The sequence below is a fragment of the Epinephelus fuscoguttatus genome, linkage group LG5, assembly GCF_011397635.1.
Source record: "Epinephelus fuscoguttatus linkage group LG5, E.fuscoguttatus.final_Chr_v1".
Lineage (NCBI taxonomy): Eukaryota > Metazoa > Chordata > Actinopteri > Perciformes > Serranidae > Epinephelus > Epinephelus fuscoguttatus.
The window spans coordinates 20,818,738-20,841,718 of NC_064756.1; the positions used below are offsets into that span (position 1 = coordinate 20,818,738).

Below are 22,981 nucleotides of genomic sequence, written 5' to 3' on the forward strand. Positions count from 1 at the left end.
GGACCTTTAAACATTTATTGTTAACAATTACCTGTTTCTGTTAATGAATACTGATAAACTCTCTCAAGTTAAATAGGAAATATCGGATTGTGTGTCTTTACTAAAAGTAGCAGCTCTCACCTTTCCATTGTTCTGTGCACAAGTGTTACAGGTGCAATGCAAGTCCCCCTCAATATTTTTGAAAATTGGCCCTGAATATGATCATGACTTTTACTATTGTGCACTTATTACATATGATTAAACTAAGTTTAAATGTACCCTTTGCATGCACTTAGTGGTAGCTGAACTAAACTGCCTTTTTGTAGTTAGGCCTAATTGTCAATAACCTAATTGTTAACTGTAATTGAGATGTGTTAAAGTGATTAAGTACATGCATGTAAAATAAAATATGATAAGATGATTCAAAGGCCTGTAAGGATTAGAAACTATGTGAAAGTTTTTTGTCTGGATCAGTGAAGCTGGGACCGTTTTCAAAAGCCCTACCTGGAGAGCTTGCAGGTGAGTACCTGGTGACGAGGCCCTTTGGTACAGATGTTTCTCTGCTGAATTTTTTTCAGCTTAATTCATTTTTACAGCAGTTTTTTAAAAAGACAAGTGAAAAGTGGTTCGCACACGTTGTTGGACAGCAAAGCATTACTCTTTCCTGGGGTGCAGGATTTATTGCAACACCCCTGCCTTATGATAAAACAAATACAAGTTACTATTACAATATGCTGCATATTGCTTGCAAAAAGCTTTTCCCTTTCCTTGCTTAGGAAACAGCACTGCAAGCTCACAATCAGGTCCTTCCTTGTGATTCAAGTGTGATTCAAGTGCGAGGCTCCTTTCCCGGGCAAAGCCCCTGAACCTGATTTGGATTCAGCCATGCAGAGTCTGAATAGGGCCGCTGAGAAAATGCATTGTCGGGGTTTCTCCAGTTCCGCCCCGCAACCTGCATAACGACGTGTCGGCCAGTGAGAGCGGAGCGCTGTGGTGGAGGTTGTTTATGTGGAGTGCTGGGTTAGGGTTCCGCCCACTGAGGTATCTGATCGCAGGGCAGGCAGGCAGAGTGTAAAATGGCGCACAGCTGTCGGTGGCGGTTCCCCGCTCGGCCCGGAGGGAGCTGCAACTCCGGTACCGGGAGGAGAGCGGGCCGAACTAGGGTTACTGCCTCTCTGCGGAGTGTCTCGGGAGCCCACCCTAACGCAGCCGGGCTCGGACCCGGGTTTGATGCTGCACTACAGGTCTCTTCGGTTATCGGGAGCAACCTGCAGAAATTTCGGGATGTTTTGGGGGAATCGAGTGACTCGAGCAGCGGGGAGGTAAGTCCGATCATGACCAGGGAGCCTCGGTTAGACAGCTGCAGGGCGCTGTGCACTTAGAAAGCCTTTCCCTACATTTCACATGAAGAGCTAGCGGTTACTCTCTGCCCAAACCATGACCATCTTTTCCTCCCAACGTTAAGTGGCTGTGAGCAAACTTGTCATTTCCAGGATGCTCAGTTAACTTTGAGTTGGCTGTGTGGCCTTAAACTCCACAGTAACGTGCTGTAACGTTAACTTTAGTCACAGACAGCACCAAATGGTCACCAGATTTATGGTCTCACTGGTGCTACTGGGAAGAAAGTTTTCTCCATCTCAGTGAGTGTGTGAGCACAGGCTACATCCACACAGTTTGGATGAACTGGTGCTAACGTTAGTCTGCTAGCCCGACCAAAACACTGTGGAGAAACCCTGCTGTTAGCTTGTTAATTACAGCACACACCACTGTTAACACACGGCACATAAACGGCTATATTTGGTGACCAACGTTCACTGTGTAACTCAGCCGTTACAACTGATTTACTAGTTAGCTACTTGACATTAGCTTGACGTGAAGCCTTTAAGGCTGGACATGTTGTCTTCATATTCATGTACATTAACACAGTAAAAGTATCCCCCGCTATTAGCATTACTGTTAATGTGTCCATTAAATATGATTTGAACATTTGTGTTTATCATAACGCCGTTCTCCTTGGCGTGTAATCGCACGGGACCTTCAAGCTAGCGTGCAATGTTTGGAAACAAGACATGTCAACTTGAAGGAGGCGAGAGTACACAATTGTGGTTTGCAACAAGCTAACGTTAACTTAGCGTCTGTCTGCAACGTATCCGGGAAACCGCTGTTCATCATTTACTTTACTTATTCCCAGATTCATATTAGATACATTTGCTAGCTCTGAAGCTCAGTATTTACAACATGAGCTCAAGGGCTTGCTGTTGGCTGTAAGGTGTCAACCTTCCAGCGAGGCTTGGCTAACATAGCTGATTGGTTAGCTCGCAGGTTAGCATCCTGTCGTAAGCGATGTTAAAGTTGCAGGTTTGCTCGGGAGCTTGCTGTGTTTACCTCCGGCCAGCATATTGCTACGTAGCGGGTTAAAGCATCGTAGCTAGAGTTGGCTGAGCTCACCCACAAAACTATATCATCACCACTGCTGTTCGGTGATTAAGCTAGGACAGCTACCATGCTACGCACTACGCCACGCTAGCCGTCGGGGCTATTGCTGATGCATAGGAAAATGGGAGGTGGACATGTTTTCCCCTTCTCTAACACAGCCAGTACGTAGCTAGTACCAAAATAATATCGCTTTTCTGGTGCTTGGAGATGCCGTCTGACACACAGCCACACACTTAAAATCACTCCCGTCAGTGTTAAAGTGCTAAAGAGAGTACAGTGGCAGGGTTTGCGGTCTGATTTCGCTTCGTTTTTATCATAGAAATGAGGCTTGCTAGTGACAGTGCGCATGCAGGGCTGGCTACAATAACAACGAGCCCCTTCTTGACGGACCGTGTGATGTGGGGGTGTGTTCGCCTTAGCGAACTACCATCTTCCTTCTTCATGATGAGCAGCATGCGTTCATTGCAGTGGGAGTACACTGTGTGGGGATGTTTACCACCAACTCCAGTGCTCCACAGACTGCTTATTTGGTTGAAGCACAGCGCTATTTGCATGTTTACTAGTTAGGCATTTAGATATGTGTTTTTTTCTGTGCTCGACACTATGCTTGGATTTTTACATGCATGTTGAATCATGATGTGGAGATTAGCAGTCACTTTAGAGAATGCTGGGAAATATTTCCTGATGTATTTTTAACATCATAGTTTCATTATATTTTGGAGAAACGTACATTTTATTTGAAATATCATGTTTGTGAGCAAAGTTATTAGGAGTCCCTTGACCCCTTACTTTAAAATAAACAGACAGTAATAGCAGTATAACAGTGTTTTGGATGTGTGTAAACAGACTGGACCATTCAATCTCTATGGAACTTAACTATGTGGAAGATGTGGATACAGCATGCTGATTTAATTGGTTTGGAAGTAGATTTGTACTTCAAATCAATGCTTTATGATTATGAAGAAATGAAATATCACTTTGGTGTTGAAATGGCTTTTTAAGATCTTAAAGCCAATCCCACCCCCTTACTTTGAGTGAATGACAGTGGGTGAGATTATAACAGTTTTTGGGATGTGTGTATTGACAGACATGAAATCCCAGTGCAACTTCAATCATATGATGTGCTCAGACACAGCAAAGTGATTTTTCTTTATTTTTACACACATCTGTGCTTTGCATCCCAGCTTTGTGATATTTCAGAGAAATTAAACGTCATGTGAAACATTGTCGATATAGGCAAATGGCTTTTTAAGTACAGTAATTAGGAGTCCGGCCTTCCCTTAGTTAATTGAATAAGAGTTTAGCAGAATTTTGGATGTGTGGAGACAGACTGGACCATTAAATCCCCATGGAACCTGAAGCCTACAGACGTTGCGTTCACAGCATGGTGATTTCATTGAGAGACAGTGTAGTGCCTGTCTGGCCAGACCAGGGCAGTATTGTTCAGGCTCACTGCAGCCCGCTGAGCTCACAGGGCGACCCTGAACAGAGCGCCAGCCGGACACTTGGCCACCCCTCCTTCCTCCATCTAGGCAGAAAGACCCAAATCCACTTCAGACAAACACAACCCCGTCTGAGAGGCAGAGCAACTTTTCTTCTGACAGCTGCCACTTTGGAATGGATTACTAAGCCTATTGGGGTGGCTCAAAGGGGTGCTTGTCGGCTGTTGCTGTCCAAATGAAGGCATTTGTTAGCTTTTGTGTGTGTGTAGGGAATTCATTTTCTTGATCCAGCCAAATTGCCGTTGCTTATTTTGGATGCTGAGTGCAGTCCATGTAGAATTTTTTTTTTTTTTTTTTTTTTTTGTAAATGAGCAACCTTATCACCTCCACAACATCCACCCAACCCTTCTTTCCACCTAATCAGACTTTGCATCCTTTTCCCTTTCTGTTCCTGGCCCATTATATCTTGCCTTCTGCTGCATCCATTCCAGTCACATATTATTACCAATGTTTAATCACTCATACAAAAGTGCAGCTGAATAGATGTATCAACCCAAATGTCTCTTTGCCTCACTGGTTTGAGAGAAATAGTGTGTTTGAGCGGAAGGGGCTTCAGTCCAGCAGGTGTTTGGCCTATTTAAATGGAAGTGCCCCCCCCCTCCCCACACCCCCGCCGCTTACCCATCCCCGAGACAGCATGTGGATTGGACCAGGAAGCTTTGTGTCTGCTTTTATTCTAGCTCTCACAAAGTGCGGGCGGCTGAAAGAGCACAGGCAGGGATATCAAAGAGTGCGGGGCGACCCTCCTCCCAACGGGACAAAGCTGGGAGGAGAATTAGTCACAGACCCTCCCATCCATGGCTTTATTCTGCAACAGCAGAATGCTTTAGGAGTTGCCTGACTGGGAGAAAGGCGGCAATTGTGTCGTTTTTCTTATGCTTTGTGTATGTGTGTGTGTATGGTGGCAGGGGTAGGGGTGTCCCTCAGACTTTATGTCCCTTATTGCACTCACGAGTAGGCGTGGCGTCTTTGTCTTTATTTTGATTAGAACTTCAATTCAAGCTGCTTGGGTGGGTAGAAGGGGGGCGTGTGTCTATGGGTGCCCGCCAGCCTGTGTGTGTGTGTGTGTGTGTGTGTGTGTGTGTGTGTGTGTGAGAGAGAGTGAGAAAGAGAGAGACCATGCACACGTGCCAATCAGTCTGTTTGTCTTTGTCCGTTGACCGTCCTGGTCTCCTTATGTGCAAGGTGTAGGAAGAGGAGTCATCTTGCCCTGGACATTGTTTGTTTTGGTCTCTGTGCCGTCGAGCAAATGTGAAACAGTTGCACCTAGTGTTGGGACACTTGAAAAAACAAATGTCCACCTTTTGCTTGGGCTGACAGGGGTCACAAAGCAGTGCCACTGGGTAATTCACGCTGGTGGAGGAAACAAAGATGTTCTGATCAGTGACTTAGACTGGATCCTTGACTTGAATGCCCTTTAGAATTACTCATACTTGCTGCATTGTAAACTTAGTAGTATCTGTCAGACTGATTCTTGGAATTCCTCTGTGGCCTCTTAAAGAGATGTGTCATCAGAGGGGCATATAGGAGGATGAGCTCATTACCAATTTACATTCCAGGAAGGGATGAGGCATCATGTCTGTACAGTAAATCCAAGAGGAAAGCTTCCTGGAATGTGTCAAGAAAATGTTGTTTCAGACTAGTAAGGAGGAAAGACTTCTAAAGATGTGTTCTCTTAACATCAAACTGACTGAAGGGGTCCTAACCTGAGAACTTAACACATCTATTTGGCATCCCTCTCAGTCTGAGTCACATTCCTGTCCTCCTTTTTAGGGCTGCACTGACTAGTTTGAATCTTCACGGCTTCATTCATAATGTTGTTATTCAAATTCTAAATCAGCACTGGAATGCTGTGCAGCTTTTTTGTTTGCATGTCTGTAAATTTTTGTATAAACCTGTTACTTCTGCATGGTTGCAGATAAAGGTTAGGCTACACTAATATTATTAACAATATATTTGCAGAATTAGATTTCAGTGGTGGCTGCAGTGGATTGTTTTAAACTCAATAATTCCAGAGTGTTATAAAGTCCAAAAGTCAACATTTTTGAAAAAAGATAGATCAATCAAGTAATCATTTATCATTTAAAAATGTGCAACATGTTCCTATCTAAAGAAATATTTCACCAAAGTCCTTCTTTGTTCAAGTTTTCCCTTTCAAACACAACATTTTCACTGCGGTTAAAAAACAGTTTGCACCCCTGTTCGCTGCACACAAAGGGAGGTATGCACCTGTATTAACGAGGTGGTCTAGCAGCAGTCAAACAGCACCATAAATTACATTTATTCATTAAAGAAAGTTTAATCTGATGAATTACTCTGTTAAAAATCAAGGACAAGGAGGATTTTAAAAATTTAGGGCTGAATCAATTCAGAAGACTCATTTAACTTGATTACTGAAAATCATCAATGTAAGTTTTTTGCGTCAAAGCTTAGTTTAATTTATGTACATTTATACAGCGTATTGTGTTTCCCATAGATTATTATTACTGTGGCACAACATGCCTAGCTGTGAACAGGTGACATGCAGGTCCCCAGGGATGCCACTCATTCTTGCCTTCAATTTTTCCCAGTGGCCACTTGCAGTATTGCAGCAAAAAAGTCCCCTGCATCCCCAAAAGCATTTTCCTCATAGACCACCATAATGAAAGAGACATCTGTAAAACTTTTTACAGAACATCTTGAACTGCAAACAAGATCAATTGTGACTATGTATATTATGAATGTTTGATCCATGGAGGCTTCATATTTGTAAAACTTTCCTTGAAAACTTTGTCAACATCAGTTTTACCACATAAGATAAGTTTTTTTCAGTCTCTTCATTTGACTTTAAACATATTTACTGCAGCAAAATGTGATGCAAAGCACACAGACTGACCAACATCGTCATAATACCTGTTAGAAATGCTGCATACACCTGACAAACTGAACTGTTGGCAGATTTATCGCCCTCTGCGAGGCCAGATTAAGCGTGTTAGCCAAACACTTCACATGCAGGTATCCTGCTAACTGAATGACAACACCCATGTTAGAAGCGTCTGTTAAAACCACAATCCCCCATTCTTGTGCTGCATTTTGCAGGAGGTCGGCAATGTTTGCTCTGGTGTTACTTTCATGTTCTGCTGTAGTTTGGAGAACGTGAGATGGCCCGTCGCCAGTTCTTCGTGAAATAATGTGCCATTATAGTTGCATATGAATCCACTGACCTTGAAGTCCAGGTGTCACAAGTTAATGCCACCCTTCCTGCTGTATTAAGATTCCTCAACTTTACGCTTCACCTCTCTGTACAGCCTGGGTATGGCTGTGTTGGTGACAAAACGTTGGATGGAGTCACGTACAGACAAAGTGTTTTTAGCATGTAACAAAAGTCTTTGTTTTCAAAAAGCTGTATGGACACATATCTTTAGACATGAAGTAGGTGATGGACTGTGTTACGTTCTTTACTCACTCAGAGTTGGATGGTAGTATTGTCAAGCTAAGTGCGTCCAGCGTTGGTTGATTTTTCGGTGGAGCGGGTTTAGCGCTAGCTCAGCTGTTGGTGGCTAACGCTATCTCTTGATGGTAGAGTGTGGGGTGAGCCCTCACGTTCGTAGTATTCTTATATGACACTGCTTGAAAATGGCATGTTATATCCAAGTCCTTCTTTCTGTCCATATTAAAAAGAATCCATATTAAGTCCAGATGTTTGATTTGAATGCCAACAACACGTTTCTGATCATTTTTCTCTGGTGTGTTTATCTTTGTTTTGATGAACTTCCTGCCAAACGCTGCTGACTGAGACCTCTGCTGCTCACAAGGGGAAAAAAAAAATCAGCACCATCTAGTGGACCGAAAAAGCAATTGATTTTATTATTCTAGTACCAAAAGTTGTATTAAAATGTGTATTTGTAAAAATGAATACTCTATATAATAAAAGATCGATACTTAGCATCCGTGTATCGATACAATATCGCCACGCAAAATATTACAATGCTATGCTGTATCGATTTTTTCCCCCCAACCGTATTTCCTATCCATCTCAAAACATTTGACACAGTACTTGTCACAAAAAAGTATAGATTGCATATAAAGTATAGATTACGTTTGTCTCTGTTGCCTTTAGATCACTGCAAATTTCATCTATGAAACTGTTCCTCTACATTCTCCCAGCATGAAAATGAGGAGTATGAACTATGGCGACACCCAGATAAACAGTAGTCAAATCAGTATCCGTAAAGTGAATGGTTGGTTTAGTGGTATGAGTCGATATAGCTCACGGTGTTATAACACGTCAATGTGATACCACTTGCACTGTGCAGTTTGTGGTATGTTATTGCAACTTACTTTCAACACCTCTGAGAAGTAATACCTTTGAGATGCTGCTGAGTTATTATGAAAGTTTGTGTACAACATTACAAGTAGATCAGTATCATAAGTAATAAACCAGCAACTGTAACTGTGTTTGCTGATGGTGATTGCACATGTTGGGGCAAGTCTTTTCAATAAAGTCTTGATGGCTGCGGTTGTTTGGCTGGCTGCAAAGTATGGTAACTGATTTACTGGCGCCGTCAAACTGCTACCTGAAAGAACCATACAGTGTTTAATCAATGTACCTCTTTAAAGTGTTTCTAATGTCATTTTTAAAATTTGTTTTTAAACGCCTTTAATGCGAAGCCACCTCAGGGAGTGTAATGCCAGGGAGATTAGCTAATGTTACCAAAATGCATGAAGTTAAAACGATAACTGATGTTTAATAGACATTTTGACACATTTTTGTGTTGAGTTGTCAGAAAGCCAGTTTGAAACATTGAAGTGATGAAATGGATTTTATTATCTGGTTTTCACAGTTGAAAACTTGGACTGATTTTTAAAAACATAATACAATGGATTAGTACCTGATTACCTGCAACATAATCACAATTAAAGCATGGTTAAGTTTGGAGAAAGTTTGTTAATTTTTTTTTTTTTTTTTTACAAATGTTAGCAGCATTAGCTTCTACTGTGAGAGCAGAGGTGAACCCAGGTCCTGCCTTTGTGTCTACTTCCCAACCCGCATATCCTCACTTTTTGCTGTGCAGTGAACAGCATGTTGCCTTTTTAATGTTGCCAGTGTGAATATAAATAGCTATTGCAAATTAGCTGCATATGAATAATTTGTGGGGGACATGGTCAGCTGATCACGATAAGAGCTTCTCTTTTTTTGGTTGGTGAATTTGTGTTTTTATCTGCTTCCGTTATTTTGTCTGTTTTTTTCTCCTCCCATTTCACCAAGTCCACCCAGGCGAGAGCTATGTGCACAAACTCTCACTAATGAGGACAAACATAGGTGGTTTAAATGAATCTTAGTCAAGCTTTGTCTTGGATTCCATAATTGAGCAATTCAAAGTGTAAATGCGCCTCAGACAAGCCACTTCTTAAGTAAGGAGTATCTTTTCTAGGTTAAAGCCTGGTTTATACCCTGTCTGGGAAACTGGTCCCTAATGTGCAGCCCACTGTCTATAACCTGTTAGATTTCTCCTAAGTGTTGTCTCAAAAGGCAGTAAAAGGTCTGTTTGCTTTCTCAGAGTGCAAAAGCACTGTCAGAATGATACAGAGATGTATACCCCAAACCAAATTCACATCCGTTTCATAACTTTCAGGGACAGTCCCTCGCATCTCCTGACTTAGATCAGTTTCCCTTTCTCTGTCTTTTAGTAACTTGTGTGAAGTAATTTATGCATTGATCAGTTACATGAGATGTGACATACCAGCAGGAAGTAAAGCTGCTCAAAGTTGTTATAGTGAGACTGGCAGCAAAAGCAGGCAAAGATGAACAACATGAACAGTGGTGTTCAAAAGCCTTCCTGCACACTCCTCAGCTGATGAAATAGAAATGAGAAAAGAGAAACTCGGTTCTTTCCAGCAACCTTTTTACCCCCTGCATGGTGCGAGGCAAAGCAGAACATGAACCTCACCTTGCTAGTCTACTACAGCGTTTGTTTACTTCTTGAAGTTACCTCCCTGTGCCTGCCCTACTATTGAGCTCACGGTGAGGCTTGTGTTTCACACGCTGCTGCTCTGTGCTCGGCAGCCAGTGGGCGGGAAGCGAGCGAGCGAGTGAGCAATGAGCGAGTGACTGCATATGTGTTTGGGAGCATGGTCGAGAGCAGAAATGAGGGGAAGTAAAGGGGAGGCTTGTCATGTGTGGGAGTTTGTTTAGATAGGGATTTTGCAAGATTCTGCATGAGCATGCTGACACCCCAAAACCCTTTTCATCCTCAGCGCTGCCTGGAGTCGACTGCGCTCCCTCTGTTGTTGATGCTGCATGTGGTCAAGATGCTGCTTCCTCGCCTCTTTTTCTCCTCTTCACCCTCCTCCCACAGCCCTCCTCCTTTCCTCACTCATGTTTGCTGCTTGCCTCGCCTGTGCTCCCCTCCCCCGCATCCTTACGCCTATGTTATGCTTGTTTACATCTTGCTGTGCAGTTCACGGGCAGGGGGTGTGTGGTTTTTTTTTTTTCCTTGCTTTTCTCTAACCGTGTGTATGTGTGGCTGACAGAATCAGGAGGTCCATGTGCGCATGTACAAGCGTGCGTGTAGATGAACCTGTGCGGTCTGCTCTATGCATGTTGTGATGTCATTGACTGCTACTCGCACTATCACAGCGACTCAGAGCCGGCCGTTGGTACTCCGCCCCCCTCCGCTCTGCAACAACACCAACCAGGAGCAGCAGCTTGCTCAGAGAGGAGAGGATGCTGGTATTATTGTGAGGAGAGGAGAAGGGGAGAGGAGCGTAAGGAGATGAGGAGTGGAGGATGCTCAGATCAGTACTGCCTGCCAGGATAAACAGCAGTATTGACTGTCTGTTATTGTTGTTTGTTTATATGTAGAACAGATGAAAGAGCCAGTTCTGTAGCACACATTAGTGCTTTCAATATTTTTTAAATAGACACCACAGTGTGCGTGTTTCAGACACATTTAGGTATCAATTATTCACATTGCGATGCGTGTAACTCTTAGCTGGTGCAAATCACTTTGCATGTGCACACACTTGCGTGGACTTCACTTGGATAGCAGCTGCTCCACAAACTGGGCCAACGAGACCTCAACTGCATCCCCACACGCTGCTATAAATAAACATGATGAAATGACACACTCACCTCCACTCTTAAACACGCACACTGATTGCAAGGAAGTAGTGGCACAGGGAGGATACTGACGATGTTAATCATCCTCTAGTGATTTCTCTGTTGCACATCTCTTTACTGATGCATCAGAGGAGGGACTGATGTACAGTCTGTACATATCACATTTACAGTTGCATCCATTATTTTTTGGCCACCAAGTGAAGTCAAAAAGAAGATTTTTAGTCAGTTATACAAAAAGTGCAACTTGTGATGTATTTGTATCCGAAATATAGCATGTTTTAGTTGTGCAAGAGCCTGTTTAATCTGCCAGGTTAGGCTCTCATGTTCATTTTGACACATCATTAGACCCAGTGCCTGAAAGATGGGTGATGAGTTGTTGTTAGTACACTTGTTCTGAGGTAATAACACCTAAGTTCCCATATACACAGATCCACGTTAAGGGGGAAAACTTTCAACGCCATGTGTTTCAGTAGAATAATTGGACTCGTGGCTTATGTGACACAGTTGTGTTTTTAACGTGATGGGTGAAAAAAAGTTGAAAAAAGTTGTGCTTTTGAGGCAACAAGGTCAGTCGTTCAAAATATAGTATAATACAGTACAATATCTTGCAAAGTACTTGATGAATGAACTGGATGAAATTTGTTACAGGCCTTCATGATGCCTAGAGAATGACTCCTAATGTCTTTTGTAACTAACAGGCCAAATATTTGCTTCAGCTCAGAAAAACTTTAAAACTTATTTACTGACTTCAGGCAGAGAAGGAGATATTGTAGATACATTACTACACTGGCATGGTAATATAGAGAGCGTGACTTACAAGCTTGGTAAATGTCAGCACATTATCATACAAACAAATTAATGTTAGCCTACGCCGCTGTTTGTAAGTACTTGTGAGGCTGTCAAAGAGGAGACAAGTTCAAGGCTGGAGATGTTCAGCTGAGTCTGATGAGCTACGTCTGAGATGTTGAGATGAAGTGATCACTCACCGAATAGTATAAAGCCTTTACATCTAGGCAGCAGTATCACCTTTTCTTTGGTGCCACACTTCACGTTTGTTGCCTCAGATCAGATCAGGGCAGTCTCTCATGCAGCCGTCAGTCATGTCAGTCACTGAATCAAGATTATGTTGCTGCATTACCTATTTCTCATCTCAGATGTTTTCAGAAACACTTTAGTGTACTGTTTAGCTGTGAAATGAGAATGTTTGTTCTGGCTGGTGGGCAGTGGTTGGTTTTGGCTTGACTGTTTTCAACATGGTGGCTGGTTCAAAAGCTTTATCATCAGGCCTGTGAAGCTTCACAGAGCTGCTCACGTGGTAAGAGAGTATAGGGCTCTTTTTCTTTTGTGTCTTTTCTCTGACTGTCCATGTATGACCAACCACTTTAGCATTTTGCTGTTCCCTCAGGGAGCAGGAGCACAGTGTGATGTGTTAGTCACCCAGTAAGATTTGGTTGTTTGCAGTTCAAACTGTCTGTTGTGGCTTGAGCCTTCTCCAACTGCAGGCATGTCATCCTTAGAGCTAGAGAAACATAAGTGCACCAGAGTGAGCCAGCAGGCGAAAGTGAGATTTAGGACATCATTATAGCCTATAGCCTGGTCTTCATCTGAGTCTGACTCAAAAATGACTCAAGTGCCGCACATAGATCTAGGCCAACTGGCAATTATGTGTGCAGTGATGGATGCTGTAAATTTGACCTGTGAACCAACATTGCTTCTTCACTGTATTTAAGCATTATAAAGTTTGCGTAGTCACAAAACATTCAAAAGTTTTCTTTTTCCTTTTTTGTAGGAAGAAGCATTTGGAGGATTTGGACCGGTGGCTGAGCAGAAAAGAATACAGAGCTCTTCAACAACCTCTTCAGGTAAAGTTACACAAGAGTAACTCCCTACTGGTCTATCAGAGACCATACTGTTGTCTTGAGATGCTTATGCCTGTACAGGTTGTCCTCATCTAGTGCTACCATGCTAATTAACTGTCCTCTGATTTGTTCTGTGGTTCTATCAGCAGGCCCACCTGTACAGGAGAAGAAGCCAAGAGGCCGTCCCCCACGAGCCCTGACTGCCCAGAAAGCTGCTGCAAGTCTACCTTCCCCCTCTTCCCTTCCCTCCCCAACACAGGCGAAACCTGAGGGCCCTGAAAGGCCAGCTGAGAAGGTGAAAAGGCTACCTGGGAGGCCGCCAGGCACTGGGGAAAAGAGAAGAGGTCGACCCCCGTCTTCAAGTAGCAAGAAAGCTTGGAGTACAGCTAGCCATGCAGCAGGGGAGGACAGTAGGCAGGCTGGGTCTGAGTTGGGCATGGACACAGAGGAGGACAAGGACAGAAAGGGCGCCAAGCGGACACCACTGGGCTCTGCTCAGGCACATGACACAGAGGCAAAGCTTCCCAAAGGTGGGCGGGGTGAATCCAAAGTTACCAACCTGAAGAGGCTAAGAGCAACTAAGCTAGCCCCTCTCAAGTCACGGCTCAAGACTTTGCCTGGTGTACCCAGACGCAGACGTGGGCGACCGCCCTCAGCTGAGCGTCTCAAAGCTGAGGCGGCAGCTGCTGCTGCTGCTGCTGCTGCACAGCTGTCTACCTCCATTGAATGTGGGGAAGGGAAACATAAAGTCTTTAGAGCCAGAGGTGGGGATAGAGGCACAGAACCACACACTCCTCAGCAGCCAGTGCTGAGGAATGTGGATGGTGCTGAGGATCAGGACTCTTCCAATCCACCTGCCTCCCCATCTCCTTCCAAGACAGGTAGGACAGTGGGCCTCAGAAAAAGCCCTCGCCATAGAAAACCTGTCAGGATTGTCCCCTCTTCTAAACGCACTGATGCAACCATCGCTAAACAGCTGCTGCAGCGCGCTAAGAAAGGAGCGCAGAAGCGACTGGAGAAGGAAGCTGTAGCCATCGGGGGTAATGGGGCAGGAGCCATTGAAGCTGGCATCAGGAAGACCCAACTGAAGAACATAAGGCAGTTTATCATGCCTGTGGTCAGCACTGTCTCCCTGCGCATCATCAAAACCCCCAAGCGCTTCATTGAAGATGAGGGCAACTTTGGAACCCCGCCACCCCATATGAAGATCGCACGGTTAGAAACAGCCCCAATATCTGTCTCCACATCTGCCCAACCAACCTCCACCACCTCCTCTTCCCCTTCTCCTGTACTGGTCTCCTCTACACCTGCTGTTACCAGCACTGCAGCTCCAATTGACTCCCTCCCCCCTCCTCCACCTCCTGCCCCTGTCCCCAGTGCTCCATCAACAGCCGCCAGTCTGCTCAACAGCAACACCAACAATGCCGCGAATGGGCGATTTAGCAGCAGCGCGGCGTCTTGCGGCTCAAGTGCTGTGTCGCAGCATTCCTCCCAGCTCTCCTCTGCAGAGTCTTCCAGGTCCAGCAGCCCCAGCCTGGATGACTCATCATGCGACTCCCAGGCTTCTGAGGCCACACAGGCCTTGTCAGAGCCAGAGGATCACTCTCCGTCCTCACAGGGAGAGAGGGAGGCCAACCTGTTACACAGCTCACGGCCTCCCTCTCCTCCCTCTGAGCCAGAGCCGGAGCATGTGTTGACAGAGAGGAGTCGAAGAGGCCGGAGAGGACAGGGGGTCGGCAGGGGAAGTCAGAGCCAGAGGGTTAGAGACACTCACAGCTCTGGGGCTAAAAAACCTATCATCAGCCCACCAACAGGAGTGCTGATAAATTCCCAGCAAGCTTCATCCACGGCCTCCTCCTCTTCTTCACCTCCACCTCCCCCACTCCTCACACCTCCACAGCCTCCCCAATCAGCTTCCTCCAATACAGCTGCTATCAGTGAACACCACTCACAGTCACCCTGGATGACTCACCCCATCCCTCCATTCCTGTCTGGACCATCAGTGCTGTCCAGCTTGTCAGACAAACGAAGCCGCTCAATTCTGAGAGAGCCCACCTTCCGCTGGACATCCCTGTCCCACCCTGAACACCAGTACTTTTCCTCAGCTAAATATGCCAAGGAGGGCCTCATTCGCAAGCCCATATTTGACAACTTTCGTCCTCCCCCCCTCACACCTGAAGATGTGGGGCTGTTGCCCCAGGGTGTTGGTGGAGCAGGGGGAGCTGCTCCAGTGGCATTCCCTGCACCAGGCAGTGGAGCAGGAACAGGGACTCGTCTATTTGCCCCTCTTCACTCACACACCCACCACCAACATCCCTCTTCATCACGCTTCGATGCACCACTCCACAAGCGCAGCCCGTTGCTTCGTGCTCCACGGTTTACACCCAGCGAGGCCCACTCTCGGATATTTGAGTCTGTTACCCTGCAGTCATCTTCTGGAAGCAGCCCCGGCTCTCTCTCCCCGCACCAGACGTCCTCTAGCTCCAGCAGAACCTCACGGCGCAGGAGACGACTGGTCTCGGGAACAATACGTGGCCATCCACGGTCTCCTTCCCACTCGATGACCAGACGCAGCAGCCAAATAGGAGGCCCCATGTCTGTGGGGAAAAGCTCCTCTGAGATGTCTGTGCTAACAGGCTCTGTCTCCTGTAGTAACCCCAGCTCTTTGCCCGGGGTTTCCCCAAGTCCACTCGCCACTAGTGCCTTAACTCCTGCTCCTTTCAGCACCTTCTCCACCGTATCCATGGGTCTGGCTCCACAAGGGACACCTGATAGCAGGAGAGGAGCTGCTGGAAATCCACCTCCTTTGTCAACTACATCATCCACTTCTCCCCCACTTTTCCCTCTCTTTCCTTCCAGTGCCCAGGACACAGGGCGAGGAGCTGGGAAAGGAGGTAAAGAGAAAAGCTTGTCAGCTCCCCAGGAATCCACTCCAAAGGAAAAAGAAAGAGACTCTGAGAAAAACCGAGACAAAGAGAAGGAAAACAAGAGGGAAGGTAGGAAGGATATGGAGAAAAGAAGTAAGGTTTCTACACCAGATGGCTCCCCTAGTGCACCTTCCAGCCTGTTTACTGTGGATGGGAGGGACTCGGAAGATGCTCTTTTATCTATTGCTCCAAAAAAGGCTCCAGGGAGAAAAAAATCAACGTCAGTTGACAACGTTTCTGAAACAGCTTCCTCAGAGGTACGTGGGCCCCATTCCACTGTTCCCATGTCCATCGCTAAAGGACGTCTATCAAAGAAAGGCAGACCCTCTGAGAAAGGAGCAGAGATGGAGGATGGGGAGAAGGAGAAAGAGAAACAAAGCGCTCCTAGCCAGCAGGCAGCAAGCCTTCCAGGGCAGCCAGGCAGACAACAGCTCCCTGTCCCCTCTCTTGGATCAATGTTGGCACAAGCAGAGAAACAGCCTGTGACCGACAAGCGGGTAGTTGGACTACTGAAGAAGGCCAAAGCCCAGCTCTTTGAGATAAAGAAGAGTAAGCTGAAGCCTGCAGAGCAGACGAAGGGCCAGGTCAGTTTTTTTTTGTTCATGTCTTGCCGTCATAGTTAGCTTCTCTTATTCTCGTCACATAGCCACAAGGAAGTGACTTTTCATGATGCTATGAATGTTTGCTATAAATAGAAATCTGTGTTTGTACTCAAAGTGAAACTTGATAATAGGAAAGTCCCACAGAGATTGTCACTTGTCACTCAAGGGGAATTCTGTTAGCCTCATACATTATGCAGTAAGCAGCACGGGCTGTACTTTTTAAAGTATTTTCCAGAATATACTCTGTTCTTCTGCTGTTAATCTAAACATACTATGGTTACAGGCAGTCGTTGCATGTTTTCAAGAAGATAAAAATTCGCTGTCTCAGTTGAACTCATAGTCTCAGTCCAACCTCTAGCACTGACACTCCTCCTCCGCCTCCTCCTAATTATCATCCTTATTATTATTGAACATTGTGCAGAGATATGAGTTACATTTGATTTCATGAACAATTCTTAACAAGTAAAATGAATTAACCTCACTTAAGCAACATCCTAAAATGTCAGCGTGTTGCATTGAACATTTGTGGTGGTGCATGACTGACTGTGTATTTAAGCATGCTCTTCAAATGTCTGTTTCATTTTTTTTGTGGTGATGTGTGCCTGGGAGCAGGGTCAAGAGAGTGACTCGTCAGAGGCCTCAGTCCGTGGTCCACGCATCAAGCATGTATGTCGTCGTGCAGCTGTGGCTCTTGGCCGTAATCGGGCAGTGTTCCCTGACGACATGCCCACACTTAGTGCCTTGCCCTGGGAGGAGAGAGAGAAGATCCTATCTTCCATGGGGAATGATGGTGAGGCACACTCATCTTACCTCTCATGTGACCTGTATGTGGATTACAACCTCTTGGCTGTCACACTTGGCTCAACAATTTTAATGATAGCAGTACAGGAAAATAACATGGTATAAGAATCAATAAATTTCATAAAGCTGAAAAAACTAGACATTATTAGGATTACCAGGCCATTTAACACAAGCCTATTCTGAGTGGGGGCTTGGTAAACAGTCCTGCTCGGCATACTTAAGATATTAAGTATGTAATGTAGGGTGGTGTGTTTGTATACGTTTACTTACAGAACAGTCTGAGTTGAGCATTTATTTATGACACAATATGTGTGAGTCCTAAAAAAAAGTTCTGCAGCATGCAGTGAGGACAGACTAATCACAAGGGCAGAGAAATCCAGTCATCAATGAGAGCACAAGTACAAAGTGAAGTGGCAATGTAACGAGCAGAGTTTGGCTGCACCGTTCCTGTTAATCTGACTGCTTTCATGCCATGTTGGAACATGTGAAATTGTTGCAAGGCCAGAGGACAACGATGATGTCAGTGACATATCAATAGCTCAGTTATATCATTCCCATATTTGCTTGGTCGTTTAATCTGAGCACATCTGTGACACATCTTTCAGACAAGCTCCTGGACATCTTACATTATAGTATTTGTGATTTCTTGATCAGGTGGGGATCATGTCTAACCCAAACCATAACAGCAAAACTATATCAAAAGATGTGTTTAAAAACTTTCATACAACTCATGCAGTATAATCCAGGTCTCATTTATACAGTCATATGCTCAATACTTCCCAAACGCATGTATTTTCTCTAATATCAGAGTCTGGCATTCAAGAGAGCATAGATGAGTTTCACTTTTAGTTAAGGTTAAATAGTAGTGTTTTTTTATTGAAAATACCTGTATACGACTGGATAAATGAGACTTGGATTATACTAAGCGAGATATGTGAGAGTTTGCAAACTTTAGGTTACTTGCGTAACCCCGGTTCTGAGTGTATGACATTGAACTTCTATAGCTTGACCTCATCAGAAGCTGTCAGAAGTGTCAGTGTCAGGGAGGGTAGAGACCCTCCCCCATAAAAGGGCTTGCTACTACGCTGCTAGTCATTTAAAAAAGGCATACCTCTTTCTCACTACGAATGAGCAAGGAGGGTGGTCTGATGAGACACTCAGAGAACCGAGGTTACGCAGGTAACCTAAAGTTCTTTTTCATAGCATTCGTTTTGTGTCCTACATTGGGAAGTACTGACTCCCGGATTGCTGGGCAGATGTTACTATGTGGTCAAATGGCTTGAATGTTACCGAGGCTTAACCACACTTAACACTGAATGGGAAAATGTAGGGGCTGTAACCTGTAGAACCTGGCGAGATTGTGTGGGGAGGCCTAACTGCTGCGGCGCAAATCTTCTGAATGGAGATCCCTCTGAAAAGGGCCCACAAAGTGGTAAAACACGTGGTAGATTGTGCACACAGCCCCTCTGGTGGCTGCAGACCATTGGAGCCATAAGCTAAAGCAATAGCCCCAACAATCCAGTGTGAGAGCAACTACCTTGAGATTGGCATCCCCAAGTGGTTCTTTGCCCAAGACACATAAAACTGGTCACTTTTGCTATGTAGATGCTTAAAGCCTGCACAGGACACAACATATGTACTCCCTTATGCTCATTTGAGGAGAATGGTGGGGGTTAGAAGGACACAAGGTCAATTGGAGAACATGACCCCAACACCTTAGGCATAAATGCAGAGTTAGATTGTAAGGCCATCCTTACATTCGCAGAGGAGAAATTTGTAGCAGCTCAGATCACTGTTTGGTGACAGGCTAGTCTGGGCAGTACACCTCGAACAACTGAACAGACTGTGAACAAAGCGCCCAGTGACCGAATTTTTCGCTTGAGTTGGTGGGCAGTTAAGTTAGGTCCCGGATAGAAAGTTTGCTCAAGGGAGAAAGTTTGGAACTTCTTGTGGTAAGAAGAGGTTTTTGAATGACTGGTAGTGTACTGTCAGGCCCTTTTATAGGGGGAGGGTCTCCACCCTCCCTGACACTGATGTTCTTGATTCCAGCCAATACTGGCTGGCAGAATGCAATTAGAGCTTCTGATGAGGTCATGCTGTAGGCGTTCCCAATGTGAGACACAAAAAGAATGCTATGAAAGAGAACTGATGTTTTGATATAGCTTTGCTGTTGTGGACCCCAGTCAATCAACAAATCAATATATTTGCCATTTTCCCGGGAGGCATACAAGAAAAACAATATTTTCTTCATGAATTCAAGGTACTATAACACATAGATTAGTATATATATGACCAGTTTGTGGGTGAAGTATTCTTTTAATTTAGATTAAGCCTAATCTTGAGCTGTCCATTGTGCAGTGGAAACAGGGTATGCTAGCGGAGAATGTTGAAAATATTTGAGACTTGAGTGCAAACATTTAAGGCAATACATGTATACTATGGGCCTCCAACATTTACATTTAAAATTACTGGCTGAATCATTTCAGTTTTTTCTCCCATATTGTACATTTGTAATGCTTAAATGTGTTTAAGAACAATCTGCAAAAGACATACTTGCTTTTCCTGACTAGACCCAAAAACTTTTCAGTGACTTAAATCCCTTGAGTCAATGAGATCTTGCACTACTGTGTATCAATAATCAGTACCTATGATCTATCTCTTCCCACAGATAAGTCATCAGTAGCAGGTTCCGAGGAGGCAGAGCCTCAGTCACCTCCCATAAAGCCACGGGAGACAAGGCAAAAGGCCGTTCAAGAAGCTCCTCCCAAGAAGGGGCGTCGGTCGCGACGCTGTGGCCAATGCTCAGGCTGCCAAGTTCCAGAAGATTGTGGTGTCTGTACCAACTGTCTTGACAAGCCTAAATTTGGAGGACGAAACATAAAAAAGCAATGCTGCAAGTGAGTCTAATTTCGTGTTGTTTGTCTTAAGTCTTGAATAACATTCATGACAAATTAATTTCTAATGGAATTTTTAAGAAATTAAAGGTTGAATTTTGTCACTGTCTTCAGGATGAGGAAGTGTCAGAACTTGCAGTGGATGCCCTCAAAGATGTTTCTTCAGAAGCAAGGCAAAGGCAAGAAAGACAAGAAAAAGAACAAGTTGTCTGAGAAGAAGGAGGCTGTCAATCCGGTAAAAGGACCGATCTCAGAGTCTGGTACCAAAACCGCTCCTGCACCACCAAAGGAGGAGCCTCCCCGCAAAAAGAGCGAAACTCCTCCGCTCAAATTGGGAGAGGAGAAGTCAAGACAGCAGTCATCATCAAAGCAATCATCTCCCGCCCTCGCATCTTCCCCTGCCCCAGTTGAACCTCCTCAGGCGCCCAGCACAGTCACGGCCCAGAGTCAGTCCCCAGCTCAGACACCAGACACCAAACAGCCCTCAGTCACAAGCAGCGGCACCAGTAAGAAGGGACACAAACCACAACAGTCTGTACCAACCTCTTCCTCCTCGTCCTCGTCATCCTCCTCTTCCACTTCATCATCTTCTTCATCCTCATCGTCTTCCTCCCCGTCATCTTCAGCCCAGAATTCCCCCTCCCAGTCCACACAATCACATCAACTATCACAACAGCAGCAACGGCCTCTTACCAGTCAGGCACCTTCAAAAAAAGATGCTTCACCCAAGATTTCTCTGAGCGAGCCCAAGAAAAAGCCCCAGCAGCACTCATCACAACAGCCGAGCTCAACTACAACTATTTCAGATACAGGTATGTAACTAGTCACACTTTTTGTCATCTATTAAAGTTTTAACAAATGTATAGCTTATATTTATTTTTACTCTTATTTGAATGTCATGTCCTGTCTCTTTTTCATAGTTGAATCAAAACAGTTGAAGAAGCCAACTTCTCGCTCTGTTCCTCATTCTCCTAAACAGAGACCAAAAGACAAGGTAGGAAGAAGTCTTTACCCTGTTGCCTTTTATTTTTTCATTTCCACGTAATTCTCATTAAACCTTTAATGCTCACTGTGAACATTGCGTTTATTTTCTTCTCTGTCACTCTCCTGTTGTCCGATGAACACGAGAAGCCGCTGACCACTAAACCCCCCAGCAGCAGTACTTTAAACTGGCTAAGCACTCCCTCGACTAGGGGCCAGGCTAAGTCCAGAGCGCCCTGCGACGGAGTGCATCGTATCAGAGTGGATTTCAAGAGGGACCATGATGTGGAGAAGGTGTGGGAGGCTGGCGGCCTCAGCCTGCTCACCTCTGTGCCTGTCACGCCCCGGGTGCTCTGCTTCTTATGTGCAAGCAGTGGCAATGTCGAGGTAATAAAAACATTTATTGTCTTGAACATGTTTGCCTTTAAATTTCTTGTCCTTTTATCAGAGCTGTGGACTAACTTTCTCTCTGTTTTGTTTCCCGCTCCTTCTCTCTATAGTTTGTCTTCTGCCAGGTATGCTGTGAACCGTTCCATCTCTTTTGCCTGGGGGAGTCAGAGCGCCCTCTCCAGGAGCAGTTTGAGAACTGGTGTTGTCGACGATGCAGGTTCTGCCAGGCCTGTGGACGCCAGCACCAGAAAACTAAAGTAAGCTATTCAGTACAGTTCTGTTCATTTTAAAGCTGTACACAAAAGCAGCTTAGTGTGGAGTGACAGTGTGTAAAGGCTGGAGAATCTTCCCTAGAAAGAAGCCTGCTAGCTTTGCCAACAGACAGCACTTAATCAGCTTCTTGGCTTCCTGCCATAATTTTATTATTTAACTCAAGTCCTGTGTAAAATGTGCATGGTGTGAGCCTTGTATGGTTGTCACTTTAGGATTATGATTAAACATATTTGGTCTGAGCAACACAATCAAACGCCTGTAGGATTGTTTTGTCCTGTTGGTAAATGTAAACATGCTCCATAGATGTGTTGGTTATTGGTCATTTAACACCAAGCAAAGGATGATCTGAATGCTAAGAAATGGATATCTTGCAATTAGAATTAAATCTCTACCTAAAGGGTATTATGTAATTTTTTTACTTTGATTGGCTTTCATCTGTGACCAAAGAACTGCCTCAACAGCAGCAGGTCTCTGGCACTCTCTGATTCCTCAGCAGAGCATGGCATTGAGAGCCTGAAATCTCAGCTCCTGGTGAGGCTACTGGAATTTCAAAGTGCTGCATATACATAATATCTCCCACAATCTGTGCTTGATCTTAAAAGTCCTACTTAAAGGTGCCCTGTAGAATTTTTTGTAAACTAACAAAGTTTCAGGCAGTATTGCTCACCCAAAATTTTCACGCTTTTTCTGTATGCTTGAGGATGCTAGACTGTATGAAATTATGGACGTAGCTACCATGACATCACCCACTGGTTGGTGGACTGCCATTTTGTAACCTTAAGTTTGCCATTTTGGCTGTGGCCATCTAGAGTTTTTGGAGCCAGAAGTGACCGTATATGGCCGAGAGGATGAAGCTGTGAAAGAGCAAGAGGTGAATCTGGCCTATGGACTGTATCAAGGCCTTCACCCCCTGCATAGTTGTCACGAATGTTGAAATTAGCTATAGAAACCAAAACCATTTTTTTGTACCAGGCTGTAAACATGTTTATTTCTGCTGTTAAACTGGGCATCTTAATGTGAGGGCCTATGGAGATTTACGCTCTTCTGGAGCCAGCCCCTAGTGGCCATCCAATGAACTGCAGTTGTTGGCACTTTCACGTTGGCTTAATTTCTCAGCCTTGGAGGGTGCCGCTTGGCACTAATATGCACACACAGCCAGAACATGTACCATAACAACGAACAAAGCTGTTTATTTGTGCTTTGAAATCGGGTATTTCAACTTGGGATCAATGAGG

General features: G+C 44.8%; 1 protein-coding gene across 6 annotated transcripts in view; it reads left to right on the forward strand.

The window, feature by feature from the left end:
* The first annotated feature begins 997 nt into the window (after positions 1–997).
* Positions 998–22,981, forward strand: part of kmt2a (lysine (K)-specific methyltransferase 2A) — a 44,984-nt gene continuing 23,000 nt past the window's right edge. For 3 of the 6 annotated variants that reach the window (XM_049576041.1, XM_049576042.1, XM_049576045.1), the window contains exons 1-9: positions 999–1,301; positions 12,809–12,881; positions 13,025–16,389; positions 17,020–17,197; positions 19,877–20,105; positions 20,217–20,914; positions 21,023–21,096; positions 21,234–21,470; positions 21,584–21,730. In XM_049576041.1, the coding sequence (XP_049431998.1) occupies positions 1,056–1,301; positions 12,809–12,881; positions 13,025–16,389; positions 17,020–17,197; positions 19,877–20,105; positions 20,217–20,914; positions 21,023–21,096; positions 21,234–21,470; positions 21,584–21,730 (5,247 nt within the window). In that variant the 5' untranslated portion in view covers positions 999–1,055. Of the gene's footprint in view, positions 1,302–12,808; positions 12,882–13,024; positions 16,390–17,019; positions 17,198–19,876; positions 20,106–20,216; positions 20,915–21,022; positions 21,097–21,233; positions 21,471–21,583; positions 21,731–22,981 lie in introns of all 6 variants that reach the window. The other 3 variants (XM_049576043.1, XM_049576046.1, XM_049576044.1) reach the window with 3 other exon arrangements.